At 45.0% G+C, this 12,571-nt stretch overlaps 1 protein-coding gene across 3 annotated transcripts in view; it reads left to right on the forward strand.

The window, feature by feature from the left end:
• The window catches only part of Rapgef4 (Rap guanine nucleotide exchange factor 4), a 286,523-nt gene that overhangs the window by 28,305 nt on the left and 245,647 nt on the right, over nucleotides 1-12,571 (forward strand). For all 3 annotated transcript variants that reach the window (XM_006972425.3, XM_006972426.4, XM_076569671.1), the window contains exon 2: nucleotides 12,404-12,546. In XM_006972425.3, the coding sequence (XP_006972487.1) occupies nucleotides 12,404-12,546 (143 nt within the window). The remainder of the gene's footprint in view (nucleotides 1-12,403; nucleotides 12,547-12,571) is intronic.

A 12,571-nucleotide genomic window follows, 5' to 3' on the forward strand; every position in this document is an offset into this window, starting at 1 on the left:
TTCTTAGGGACAATGAAAAGGTAGCTAGCTACTCAGTAGAAAATAATACCTGCTGAATCCTGAATACCGATCAAAGGAAAAACCCAACTCAGAATAAAAATAAGTATTATAGACAGCAGAAGTTTATTTTAAAATAAAAAAGCTAATAATGGACAGTTCATTAATACTCAATATGGCCAGTGAGTTAATGTATGAATAATAATCCAGCACCAGTAGGTGCTGTGGCTGGTGCTGGGCCTGGCTTGCCATTTTCAGATGGAGCTATTGAATGTCGGGGCACTGAGGGAGGAGCTCAGTGATGGAGTGCTTGCTCTAGCAGGTGGAGGGCCCTGGGTTCGATCCCTAGCACTACAAAACAGAACACAAATAAAAGTAAAACCCAAACCATAGCAGCAGCAGCAGCAAACCCTCCGAGTTCTCTGTATCTGCACTGGCTGTTCTCACCCTCCTTGGTAGCGGTGCATTGCAAGCGTGTGATCCCCGCGTCTGTTCAGTACCCGGGTCTCCCTGAAAGCTTTGGAGATTATTCTCAGATCTCCTTCTGTGATTAAAAATGCATTAGGTTCTTCTGCGTGAGCTGCTGGATGGGTCTCCTTTTCAGTAGCGAACTTGGACCCGCCCAGGGATGTAATGCTACAGTTTTGTTTTGTTTTATTTTTTTTTTCCACTCTTATAACGGTAGAGATCGTTTCTATTGCTTTGGCATTTTCTTTCTCACAGAAGCTCATTAGATCTCTGAGTGGATGCGATGACTTCTTAGCAATAGAAGGAATCACTGTTAGTGTTGGATTCAAATGATCAGGCATAACAAACCGTAATTATGAATGCATAGAGTGTTTATAATTATAATTAGATAACAGTACACTAGGAACACTTTGGCACCTTGTGTGATTTACGTGTGTGTTCCTGGGCAGCACTGTAATTAGAAACAAATGATTCATATGATGTTCAATCAAAGACTGCAATTAGTATTACTTTCATGTAGGCAAGGCCACCGTTTTTGTTTTCCCGAATCCATGTACCCTTTCATCAGCTCACACCCTCCTGACACTTGCAGATGAGAAAGACCCAGAATCTTACTCATCAACACCTGGAGAGCCTTTGTCCTCCATCTCCCCTACTGGAGAATCTTTTCTGGACCTCTGCACTTCCCAGTCCCTCCGCCTCAGAAGCTAGGATCTGCATCCTGCTCTGTCTCAGTGACTTGGAGCTTGTGGGGAGGCAATAGTAGCCGCAAAGTCAAAACACCATGGATCACCTAGAGATGTGGTGAGCAGAGAAACTGAGGGACCCTCGTGGTGAGGGAAGAGGCGGCAAACTGTAGGTAGCAGGTCCCTGATGCTGGAGACACCCGCAGGGAGACAGGAGCAGGGTTATTTCTCGGTAAGGTGCATGCATAATTTATCATCTAAACCAGGACACTTTTGAGAGTGAATGAGGACACCATTAATAATTTCACAGGGACTATAGATCTATGCCATGACTGTCTCTAGATCAGACTTCCTGTTACACTACTAAATGTGCATTGGAGAGAAAGGGAAGATGTTTGTGTGTTAAGACACCCAAAAGAGCTTGTGCTACTCTGGAAGTGTATAGGCGCGCAGGCTGGCGGTAGGGAAAAGGATACCACATAGAGCCCTGAAAGCTCACTTCCAATTACTCTGCTCACCCTTCCCTCCCAGTTCACTTCCTTCAGGAGGGCAGATTTTCTGAAATGATGGCTCTGATTTTTTTATTATTATTAAAAAACAACAACAAAACTCGGCTTCCTCCCAAGAGCAGGTAGAATACTGTCTGCACCCTGCACCCGGTTGGCATTGGGGTCCTGACCAATCAGACCCACTTTTATTTCTTAGTTTGGTTCTTTGAGGAGGGTGTAGAATTTCTGACCATTGTGGCTGCTGGCCACCCTGTTTTAACTCTCACCCTCTCGTCTTTCTTCACACTTCACTGTCGGGCTGGCCAGAAACCTTTCATCCTGTCTTGATACTTACACAATTTCTGCCCGCTCTCCCCAACTAGTTAAGGTAGCAGCATTAGTGCTGAGAGAGTTGGGAATTAGAAGAAAAGGGGTTCTGGGTGAAGCCTTCCCTCGGAATCCCCAGGAGTCTATGCAGACCTCTGTGTACCTTTCCGTGGAGACGTGACTGCTTTTTGCCTTGTATGACCGTGATTTAGAGAAACACTTTGGATTCCCCCGTGGAGCAGAAATCAGCATAGGGCAGACTTAGTGATGTCTGATTCCCCATTAGTCTCAAAGGATTTACTTATTGTCCTCTGCTTTGAGAGGACATGTGACAATCTTGTTGAATGAGGGTCTAGAGATGGAGGTCCAAAGTTCTGATGTCATTTATCTCTGCTTTCATGAAGCAAAGTTGTGGGACAAAGGTATTTCCGCCTTGCTTAACTGGAGTTTGGGGGCTGGGCAGGTGTGGGCCTCTGTCTTGCTGGCCCTCAGGGTTGGAATTATGAAGCCTGTTGGTGTCCCTCAAACCAGAGCTGTTTGGCATGATGGGTAGTCACAATGCTTTCTTGCTTGACTGACCATACACGACTCTAACAAGGACCCTTGCTGATGCGAACTCTCCAGGTACCTTCTTGCTATCTTCTTGCTTTGGTAGACATAATTGCTGGTGGTTATCATTTTTAAAAAGATTTATTATTATTATTGTTATTTTTAAATTGTGTGTGTGTGTGTGTGTGTGTGTGTGTGTGCTTACATATGTGCTTTTGTGGATACATGCAGGTGCCCATAGAGGTCAGAGGCACTGAACCCCCTGGGGCTGGAGTTGTTACAATTGGAGCCATTGGGGTTCCAGTGGTTGTGAGCCATGGAGTGACAGTGCATTGTGAGCCATCTGTCATGGTTGTTGGAAACAAACTTAGGACCTCTGGAGAAGCAACAAGTTCTCTTAATCCCGGAGACATTTCTCCAGCCCAGGTGCCAGTTTTTGAATGCAAGAGTTTGAACTTTGTCTGAAGTAAAATGCTAGACCTAAGGCTGATGTCTTCTTTATTAAATCAGCTTTCTGCATGCTACCTTACCTGCTCTGGACTGTGAATCCAGATCTCTCTGAAGCCCCTAATGACTAACAGTGAGAGAAAACACCATGGGGCAGAGTCCTCATTCATAACGGATCATCACCCTGCCATCTGTCCTTGGCACATGCCCTGTTTCCTGGGGCTTTTATTTTGTGCAGTGAGGCGTGCTGCAAGTGTGTGTCGCCAAGAACTGCTCTTGTAATTTCACACAGGCAGGGGGTTCCAGAAGCTCCTTCCGAAGAGAGTGAAATTCAAGGCACCGGTTCCTCTTGCATTTGTGATATTGAAACTGGAAAGAATATGTATTATTAAAGGATTTTGTTTTTACCAATAAGTTTATTTTAAAGTGTTAAATCTTCTTTAAAATTTAAAAAATGTTTCATCTTCTATCCACTTCAGAGTTATTTAACAGCCTGTCCACTATTATGACCTAAGCACCATGAAAGAAAGCATTTTACTTTATCTTACTGTGCTTTGTAGACTCTTAGGTTATCAATATCTTTTAGCTGATAGGTCACTATATTAAATATTTTATGACTTATAGATAAAAGCCAGCTGTAGCATGAAAAATATCATTTAAAAAAATCAAAATTTTATGTGCATTTTGAATCAATATTACATGTGGAAGGTACAGGGACATTTTGGTGAAGGTGGCTAAGACATTTTGATTCTGAAGTGCCAATTAACCGCAGGATGATTGACATATCCTTCCGACTGAGTTTTATTTATAGGCCTAATTCATAACTACTTCTAAACATGGACTCTCCTAAAAGCTGGTTAAGATCCTAGACCAAGTTTAGCCCCATGTCGCCCTACTGAAGTCATGAGTCAGGTAACTTAAACTGCTTGCCAGGGGCAGCAGAGCTTGTCAGAATCGGTGCTGAACGTCTGTCTCCTTGAGTTGGCCACAGGCCAGTGTACATTCGCAAAGAGGGAAAAGAAGTCTACTTGTTCAAACAAACAGACAAACAAAATAGAAGCCAAAAACCCTTTGCTGGACATTTGTTTTTATTTCATGTGTATAGATGTGTTTTTTTCTGTATATATGTTTGTGCACCATGTATGTGCCGGGTGCCCTAGGAGGCCCTGATGCTACGGTTACAGACTCCATGAGCCACCACATGGGTGCTGGGAAATGAACCCAGGTTTCTCTGGAAGAACAGCCAGGGCTCTTAACCATTGAGCCATCTCTCTTGCTCAAAAATTCTACTTCTTGATGGAGATGGCAAAAAAAAAAAACTTCTGGTCATCTTTAATTCTCTTCTTTCATAAAGCAAAAAATGTTAGTCTCTGATATTTTAGACTTTGTACTATTTACCACATTTTTTTAATGAGAAAAAAGTCAGCCACTATTTCTCAAACATTTTTCCCCTTTTCTCCCTTTCCCCAAGTGTATGAATCGCTCTCAGTTTTGTACCACAGGCCGCCAGCTCTCTGCTCATGCGTTTTTACTCTTTGTGCTCTCTGTGTTCTGTCTTGGATAACTCTTCTTGCCCACATCACTGTTCACGGATGTTGTCTCTGCTGTACTCAGTCTGCTCTTGATTCCATATGGTGGGTTTTCCCCTTTTCGTTTTGTATTTTTTTCCAGCCTTAGAATTCCCATTTGCTTTAAAAAAGATACTTGAATACTCTCACTACTGCTGTTTCCTGTCTGCTCACTCACTATGCCAATCTTTTCCTTTAAGTTCTTTCTTGTTTTGGCTTTTCAAGACAGGGTTTCTCTATATGGCGCTGGCTGTCCTGGAACTCACTCTGTAGACCAGGCTGGCCTCGGTCTCAGAAATCCACCCGCCTCTGCCTCCTGAGTGCTGGATTTAAAGACATGTGCCACTACTGCCCAGCTTCCTTTAAATTCTTAACCACCTTTATCACGGCCGTTCTAACATCCTTTCTTTGTATTTTCTACATCTCTATAATCTCTGCTTCTTTTTCCATTTTCCCACTTATCTGAATTTATAGTATTTTATGATGGTATGTTAGACATTTTGGATGCTATGATATTGAGAGCTTGGATTTTCTTTCTTTTTTACAAAAAGGCCAGCTTATACTCCGATAGGAACCTAACTTACTGACCAATCCACTTGATTCTACCAGCCTTATTTTTAAGCCTTGTCAGGGAAGTCTATGGCGTGGGTTGGGGTATTGTTTGTGGAGTCTGAGATGAGTCATTGGCAGCCCTGTCTTCTTGGTCTGTTCAGAGCTCCCGGATCTGTGAGAATGGCTGACTTGCAGAAGCCCGAACAGCTCTTCTCCAGAGCTGCATTCTGCCAGACCTCTCCATGAACCAGCCTGTGCATGTGCAGCTAGTGACTCAAGCAGTCCCCGCCCTCAGTTCAGTCATCTCAGTCCTTCCATGTCCTATCCTGTGACTCACTTCACTGCAAATGGCCACCACCAGCACAGTGAGTCTGCCATGCTCCTCTTGGCCTGTCTCTCACAAAGTGTATCAGCCAAACAACAAGGCTGTTAGGTGGATCCCTCCTGTGTCTGTGTCTTCTCCTTCTTTGGACCACTGTCCTGTCTTGCCTTGTTGTCTAATGAAAGCAGGTGTCTCATGTAGTTTGTTCAATGTCTATTTACTCTGGAAAAATTAGTGCCACACTAGCATCCCACCACAGTATGAAATGGAAGATTCTGTTCCTTTAATAGTGATACAAGAGATGTGTGTGTGTGTTTGTGTGGGGTGTATTAAACTCGGGGCCCCATGTATGATAACATGTACTTTACCATCAAATTATGCCATAGATTTTTTTAAATTTTTTTAAAAAAAGATTTATTTATTTATTATGTATACAGTATTCTTCCCCCATGTATGCCTGCAGGCCAGAAGAGAGCACCAGATCTCATTCTAGGTGGTTGTGAGCTACCATGTGGTTGCTGGGAATTGAACTCAGGACCTCTGGAAGAGTAGCCAGTGCTCTTAACCTCTGAGCCATCTCTCCAGTCCATAAGCCATGGATTTTTATTTTCTTTTTGAGACAGGGTCTCACCAGCCTTGGCTGGCCTAGAACTCCATATGTAGACCAGGATGGCTTTACACTCATAGATATCCATCCGCCTCTTCCTCCTGAGTGCTGGAATTAAAGGCATGTGGCACAATGCCCTGTGAGAATTTTTTAATAAATAAAAACTTCCTTTTATTAGGAAAAAAACAAAACAAAACAAAAACCAATGTCCATCCTCTGTGGTACTTAAATGACCAGTCTGGATGATCAAATATGAATATTGGTTACCAGTGTCTTCACTGCTTTTCTGTTGCTGTGAAGAATTTATTGGGGCCTACAGTTTCAGGGGGTAAAGTTCATGACATCACGGCAGGGAGCCAGGCAGTAGGTAGGCAAGCATGGTACTGAAACAGTATCTATGTCCTTCCTCCTCACCTACAAGCAGGAGGCAGAGAGAGACGGAAAGAGACAGAGAGAGAGAGTCAGAGACAGAGAGACGGAGAGAACTGAAATGGTGTTGGGCCTTTGGAATACCAAGGCCTGCGCCTAGTGATTCACCTCCTCCAGCAAGGCCACACCTCCTAATCCTTCCCAAACAGTTCCACCAACTGGGGATCAAGAATTTAAATATTATGGGCACTACTCTCATTCTAACTGCTGCAACCAGCCACACCTCTAGGGCTGCGTCTGGCTGTTGGCCAATGGGTGTGGCTTAGCAAGAGATTCAGGATCTGATGAAATAGTCCCGGTTCGGCCTCCTTGCTCGTTTTTCCTCTGTGTCCTTCAGGTTGTCACAAGCAGGGGCACCAGTGGCAGGTGCTGTGGGGTACTTGGTGCTGGATGGGAAGGCAGAAATAAGCCAGGAGTGTCCCATGAAGCGCAGGGACCCAAACAAATGGCTAAAAAGCTCCAAAGGCTACATAGCTAACTCGGAAACCACCTTTCTCTTACAGAGATTCCCCAAAACTTGTTCAGTTTAAGAGTCTTTTTTAAACTTTCTCTGCTAAAAATATGTTTCCCTCTCCTGATGTGTGTCCCATGCTTCAGATGGGCCCAGATGATACAAGCTGGCAAACCAATGGTCCGGGTTAGCGAATGTCAATTTTGTTGCCTTGGTATAGACAAGACCGATTTACTCAGAGTGACGCTGCCCTGCGCCATTGGCTTAGATTTAGAATACATGGAATAACATATAGAATGAATTATAGAATTCTATAGAATTCATGGCTTCCCCTCTCATGGCTCAAGAATGGGATAACTGATAGACAGGTGTGGTAGCTCATACCTGTAACCCAGCACTGGGGAGGTGGGAGCAGGAAGATCATGAGTTCAAAGCCAGCTTGAGTTACTTAGGAAATTCCAGGTCAGCCTAGGCTATGAGACCTTGACTCCAACACAGACAGACAGACAGACAGACAGACAAACAAAAGGGAAGCAAGCAAACAAGAGTAAAGATTGTCAGGAGCGTCCGACTCTCACAACAACCCAAGGCCCCGAGTGGGCCAGCCTCTTGAGACTCTCTGGCCGAGTCCTCTGTGAATCACCTAGAAGAAAAGCCACTGCTTCTCATTTAGCCTGAAGTTTTTAAAAAGCATCTGTTACCTGACTCATCCTGAACACTCTTTTAGAGTGTAAAGGACAGAAAGAAACTGTTTTACCCTAATGCTAGCAGGGCCTGTGGATTGCCACAGTTCTGTTCTGGTGTGCATTTGGGGGTCTGGTTCAGTTAGAACCTGTGGCTGAGGGTGTGTGCCCAGCCTGATGATACCGTACTGACTTCAGATACTAAGGCGCAGTCCGAGATGTTTGGGAATGGGCCCGTTTTCTACATGGGGATCAAACCTGACAGGTCAGGCAGGTGTTCTACCACTGAGCTACATCATCTCCACTGAGCTACATCATCTCCACTGAGCTACATCATCTCCACTGAGCTACATCATCTCCACTGAGCTACATCATCTCCACTGAGCTACATCATCTCCACTGAGCTACATCATCTCCACTGAGCTACGTCTCCAGCCCCCGGATGAGGCTGTGCTTTGATTTTGTATTGTGGTTTAAATGTAAAGAAACAAAAGACAGAACAGAATGTGGTCAAAAAGGCCTTCTCCCTCCCTACTCACTCACAAACGCCAGACTCTACATCATTTAAGCCTTAGCAGGCTGGTCCTGGCCTCGAGGTAACAGTGAGATTTTCCAATGGCCACAGAGCAGTGGCTTTCAGTCCCCCCGTGGGATCTGGGACACAGTAGCTGTATCAAGTCGGGAGGTGAAGGTATACAGGACTCCTTACCTTTGTTCAAGGCCAAGATGGCGGTCTTCAGGATCTCCACTCATAATTCCTGATCTCATTTTGTTAAAAATAAACCCAGGGTCACAAAGAGACCTCCACTCCAATTAAAGTGTCTTAACAAGGCAAAACCTTGCTTCTGATCAGCAGGATGTGCTACTCACGAAAGCAGGAGATCAAGCTTGCAGGGACAGGAGTTGACTCGGTTTTTAATTCTTTTTTTTTTTTTTGGTTTTTCGAGACAGGGTTTCTCTGTGTAGTTTTGGTGCTTGTCCTGGATCTCACTTTGTAGATCATGTTGGCCTCAAACTCACAGAGATCCGCTTGGCTCTGCCTTGGAGTGCTGGGATTAAAGGCTTGCGCCACCACCTATCCACCCTACCCCATCCCATCCCCTCCCCTCCCCACCCCCCCACCCCCGCCTCAGTTTTTAATTCTAATGTAAGTGGTGACTGTGGCTATTCCTGTTGGCTGGGATCTGACTTCACAGTCTTCCATGATTGGCTAATTTTAAAAGAATTGGCCCAGAAGAAATTAAGGAAAGTGGTAAGGAGTGGGCCACGTAAGTCACTTAAGTTCCAAGAATGCGGGCGTGGGGGCGTGGGGGGGGGCGGCGACACTTTGTGTAGACGAAGGTGTTACCAGGGGTGTGGGGGGCATTTGCATACAGATTTCCGCAAGGTGGGGTGAGAGGAAAAGATTTGCATAAAAGTCTCACAAAGTAGGAGAGATAGTAAGATTCCAATTCCTTGCTGTAAACAAGTTTTATAGCGGTTGACAGAAACGATTACTATTTAATGTTTCTTACTTAAGTTTGGATCTAGAAGGGCTCTTTTCATCGATTTATAGCGTTGTAAAAGCAAGTAGGTTGGCTACTAAGTGGGACTCCCCAAACTCTGCGGGCTCTCTTCCTGGAGGCGGACAGGCAGACAGCGGAAGGACTGGGAAGCCCTTGGCATGCCTCGGTGAAGGGTGACCAAGTACACTGGCAGAATCAGGGATCGCAGACAAAGGAAAATTGTGGCAACTGAGTTGACGTGTGTCCGTGTATGTATGTACGCATGTGTAGGTATCTGTGTATCAGCTAGTGTATGTGTGTCTACATAGGTGTGCGTGCATGCTTGCACATGTGTAGTGAATGAATGGGAAAGGGACAGGGGAGGAGTCAGGAGGGAAGGGCTCTCTCAGAATAACCCTGAAGTGATAACTGCAAACTTCACAGACTGGATTCCTAGCCCACAGTGCTATAGTTACAAAAGGAGAAATGAGAAGGGACTGTTTTAGGGCTTCTTACAACAATGTACTTGTGAGTTCTGGGTAGAATTTTACCCGTAGGAACATCTCTCTCTTTCCTGAATTCCTTCCCCCTCCTTGATTGGGAAGTGCTGTACGTGCACAGACAGATGTCCCCCACACTGGGCACACAGACCATGCCTTTATGTCGCCAGATAGCTTTCCTTACTTCCTTAGTAAATATATGCAGATTGAACGAACCATCATCAACTCCTTCTTTCTGAATTTCATTGACACTGTTGGAAAAACTTGCAATTAGGAAGGAGTAAACAGTGTTCTAAGTGGTTAATAATTGTATAATTACGATGATAACCTGATAAGTGGCAAACATCTTGAGTTTCAAAGACCTTTGACACCTCTACGTCATCACTGGCATTATAAATACACATGACTGCCGCACACTGATAGTTGCCTGACTTATGTGTCTAAATGTTTTTGAGTGTGAAATGGGATTCATTATACTTGCTTTATCTAATAGGCCCCAATGATCAAAAATTTCCATGGGTGTCAAAACCCTTTGAAAAGCTAAGTGTTGGAAGAAGACTATTAAGTACGTATTGTTTAAGATCCTAAGGTTATAATAGAAAAGAATATACGCATGTCTAAAAATCCTACCAAAGGCACATGTATATGCTTGTGTGTATCTCAAGCTCTGTATTCATTGCTTTCATTAGATACTATGTGTGTGCAGTGTGTGTGTGTGTGTGTGTGATATATACATCCATGTGCACATGCATGCCTGTGTGGAGGCTGGAAGTGAACATCCAGTATCTTCCTCTATCCTTCTTCACCCTAATTTTTGAGGCGGGGTCTCTCACTGGATCTGGATCTCACCTCATCCACAGATCATTTCCTCAGTCCCTCCCTGGATGCTTCTTTTAAAGGTCTTAGTGGCTGATGATCATGTTGGTGTTGGTACTAGTAGTATTAACAGTAATAGCTGCTATAGCCTTGTGTAATTTTTAAAGCTCACATGAGTTATTTTAGCTTTGGGAGTTGTTCATTAAAGAAGGGAAATAACTTTTTTACGTTAACTTCCTGTTGAAGTGAAAAGTCAAACTGAGCTACAAAGTCAAGTGCATTTAGCTAACCTGTGTCTAGTGTTCTGAAATGCGTCCACTCATCGACAGAGGGCATTTGGAGATGAAAACAGAGGGACCAGCAGAGTTGTTAGAGTGACTAGCGTGCACGAGGCTCTGGGTCCAGCTCCAGTACTGCATAAACATGCGCACACAAACACACAGGCACAGAAACCGACATAGAATAAATAAATGCACTTTCTAAGTGTTTTGATTTTAAAAACCGTCACTTTTAACTGTTTGGGGAACCTGAGTGTTTAACAGTGGGTGACAGCACAAAGCCATCGATGTCTTTTGTGACTTGCAGTCTGGATTTGAACCTTGTTGATTTCCTGGCTTACGTCGAACTTCATGGAAGTACGTTTTTCTCCTGCTGCACTGAGTGTTCAATCTCTCCTATGGAGCATTAGGCCAACAATCTCCCGCTGCCCTGGTCTGCCTTCCTAATAAAGGGCGTACTCAGGGGGATAGACAGGGGTTTCTGCTTCCCTTTGTGAGGGCAGAGGGACCCTCATCTCTTTTTGGTTTTCCTCTGAGGAGAGATTTCACCACATCAGTGTCGTTTACAACACACCTGCCTTGCAATTCCTCTTGGGGCCATTTCCATGCTGGCCTTGCTTTGGTCCAGTCCCAGGCCTCCAGTGGCAGGTGCCCACAGTGTGACATGTACCCATTGGGCTGGATGCCCTCTGAGGGACACTCTACTGTTAGCCTTGCAGTATCGAAAGTACCTCCGTGTAAGCTCACACGGGCTCTCTTTGGGTAGCATTTGTTCACTCTTGAAGTTCTAGCTGCATTTCAAACCCTGAGCCTAGAGGACCTTGCTTCTGACAGGGAGTTTGGAAGTCCTCCCGAGGTGGTGGATGAAAAGGGGCCCTGATACTGTGCTGCTATAACAGAATGCCACAAACTGGGTAATTTATGAAGAAAAAAAATATTTGTCAAAGTTCTGGAGTCTGGGCGATCCATTAGAAGATGGGATGGAATCATACTTGCAGGGCCTTCTTCCTGCATAAGCCCATGGTGGGCAAAAAGAGGACAACAGTATCATCCATGCAAAAGCCAGGGAGAAAGGGCCTGGAGAAGAGAGAGGCAAGGGCACCACACTCACCCTTCTATTAGGAACTCGTTCCTGCGGCAGAGGTATGATCTTTTCGTGAGGGCACAACCCTCATGGCCTGATGACATCTTAGAGGGCTCAGCCTGGTTGCCTTGAAGCTTTGGAGCAAACCACAGCACCAGTGAGGTCTGTGGCTCCCTGCCAGCTCTTCCAGGTACACGGTCATCTCAGCAGCCGGGCGCTGCACATCCTAGGTCTCCTTTCCTACACACGAAGTTCCATCCACACCTTCTTTGAGGAAATTAGCTGGGCTGGCTGGGACCACACACATTTTCTCTGAATCTAGTTGTCTTGACTCTGAGCAGACATGCCCTGGTCATTCGCAACAGTAAGGACTTAAGGTGGACACACAGAGAGATATGTCTGTGAGGGGGATGAGTGGTTAAATATTTGGAACACTTGGGATAGCCGACTAACTTCATGGCACAGGCCTGTCATCCAGCACGTGGGAGGTAGAGGGAGGAGATAAGTGGTTCAAAGTCCTCCTTGCCTACGTTCTAAGCTCCAGGCAGACCAGGCTCCAGGAGACCCTGTCTCATGATAGATAATAAGCAACTGTAGTGAGTGATGCCTTGTGGCCTGATCGTCACTGAGACCTCACAGGTTCTGTGTCTTCCCCCTCTCCCCGCAGGCCGCTGGAACGATCCAGTGAAGATGTGGACATAATTTTCACACGACTGAAAGAAGTTAAAGCCTTTGAGAAATTTCACCCAAACCTCCTTCATCAGATTTGTCTATGCGGTTATTATGAGAACCTGGAGAAAGGAATAACATGTAAGCCCTGCGACGCCTGCGCCAT

Source organism: Peromyscus maniculatus, chromosome 4, assembly GCF_049852395.1.
Source record: "Peromyscus maniculatus bairdii isolate BWxNUB_F1_BW_parent chromosome 4, HU_Pman_BW_mat_3.1, whole genome shotgun sequence".
Taxonomy (NCBI): domain Eukaryota; kingdom Metazoa; phylum Chordata; class Mammalia; order Rodentia; family Cricetidae; genus Peromyscus; species Peromyscus maniculatus.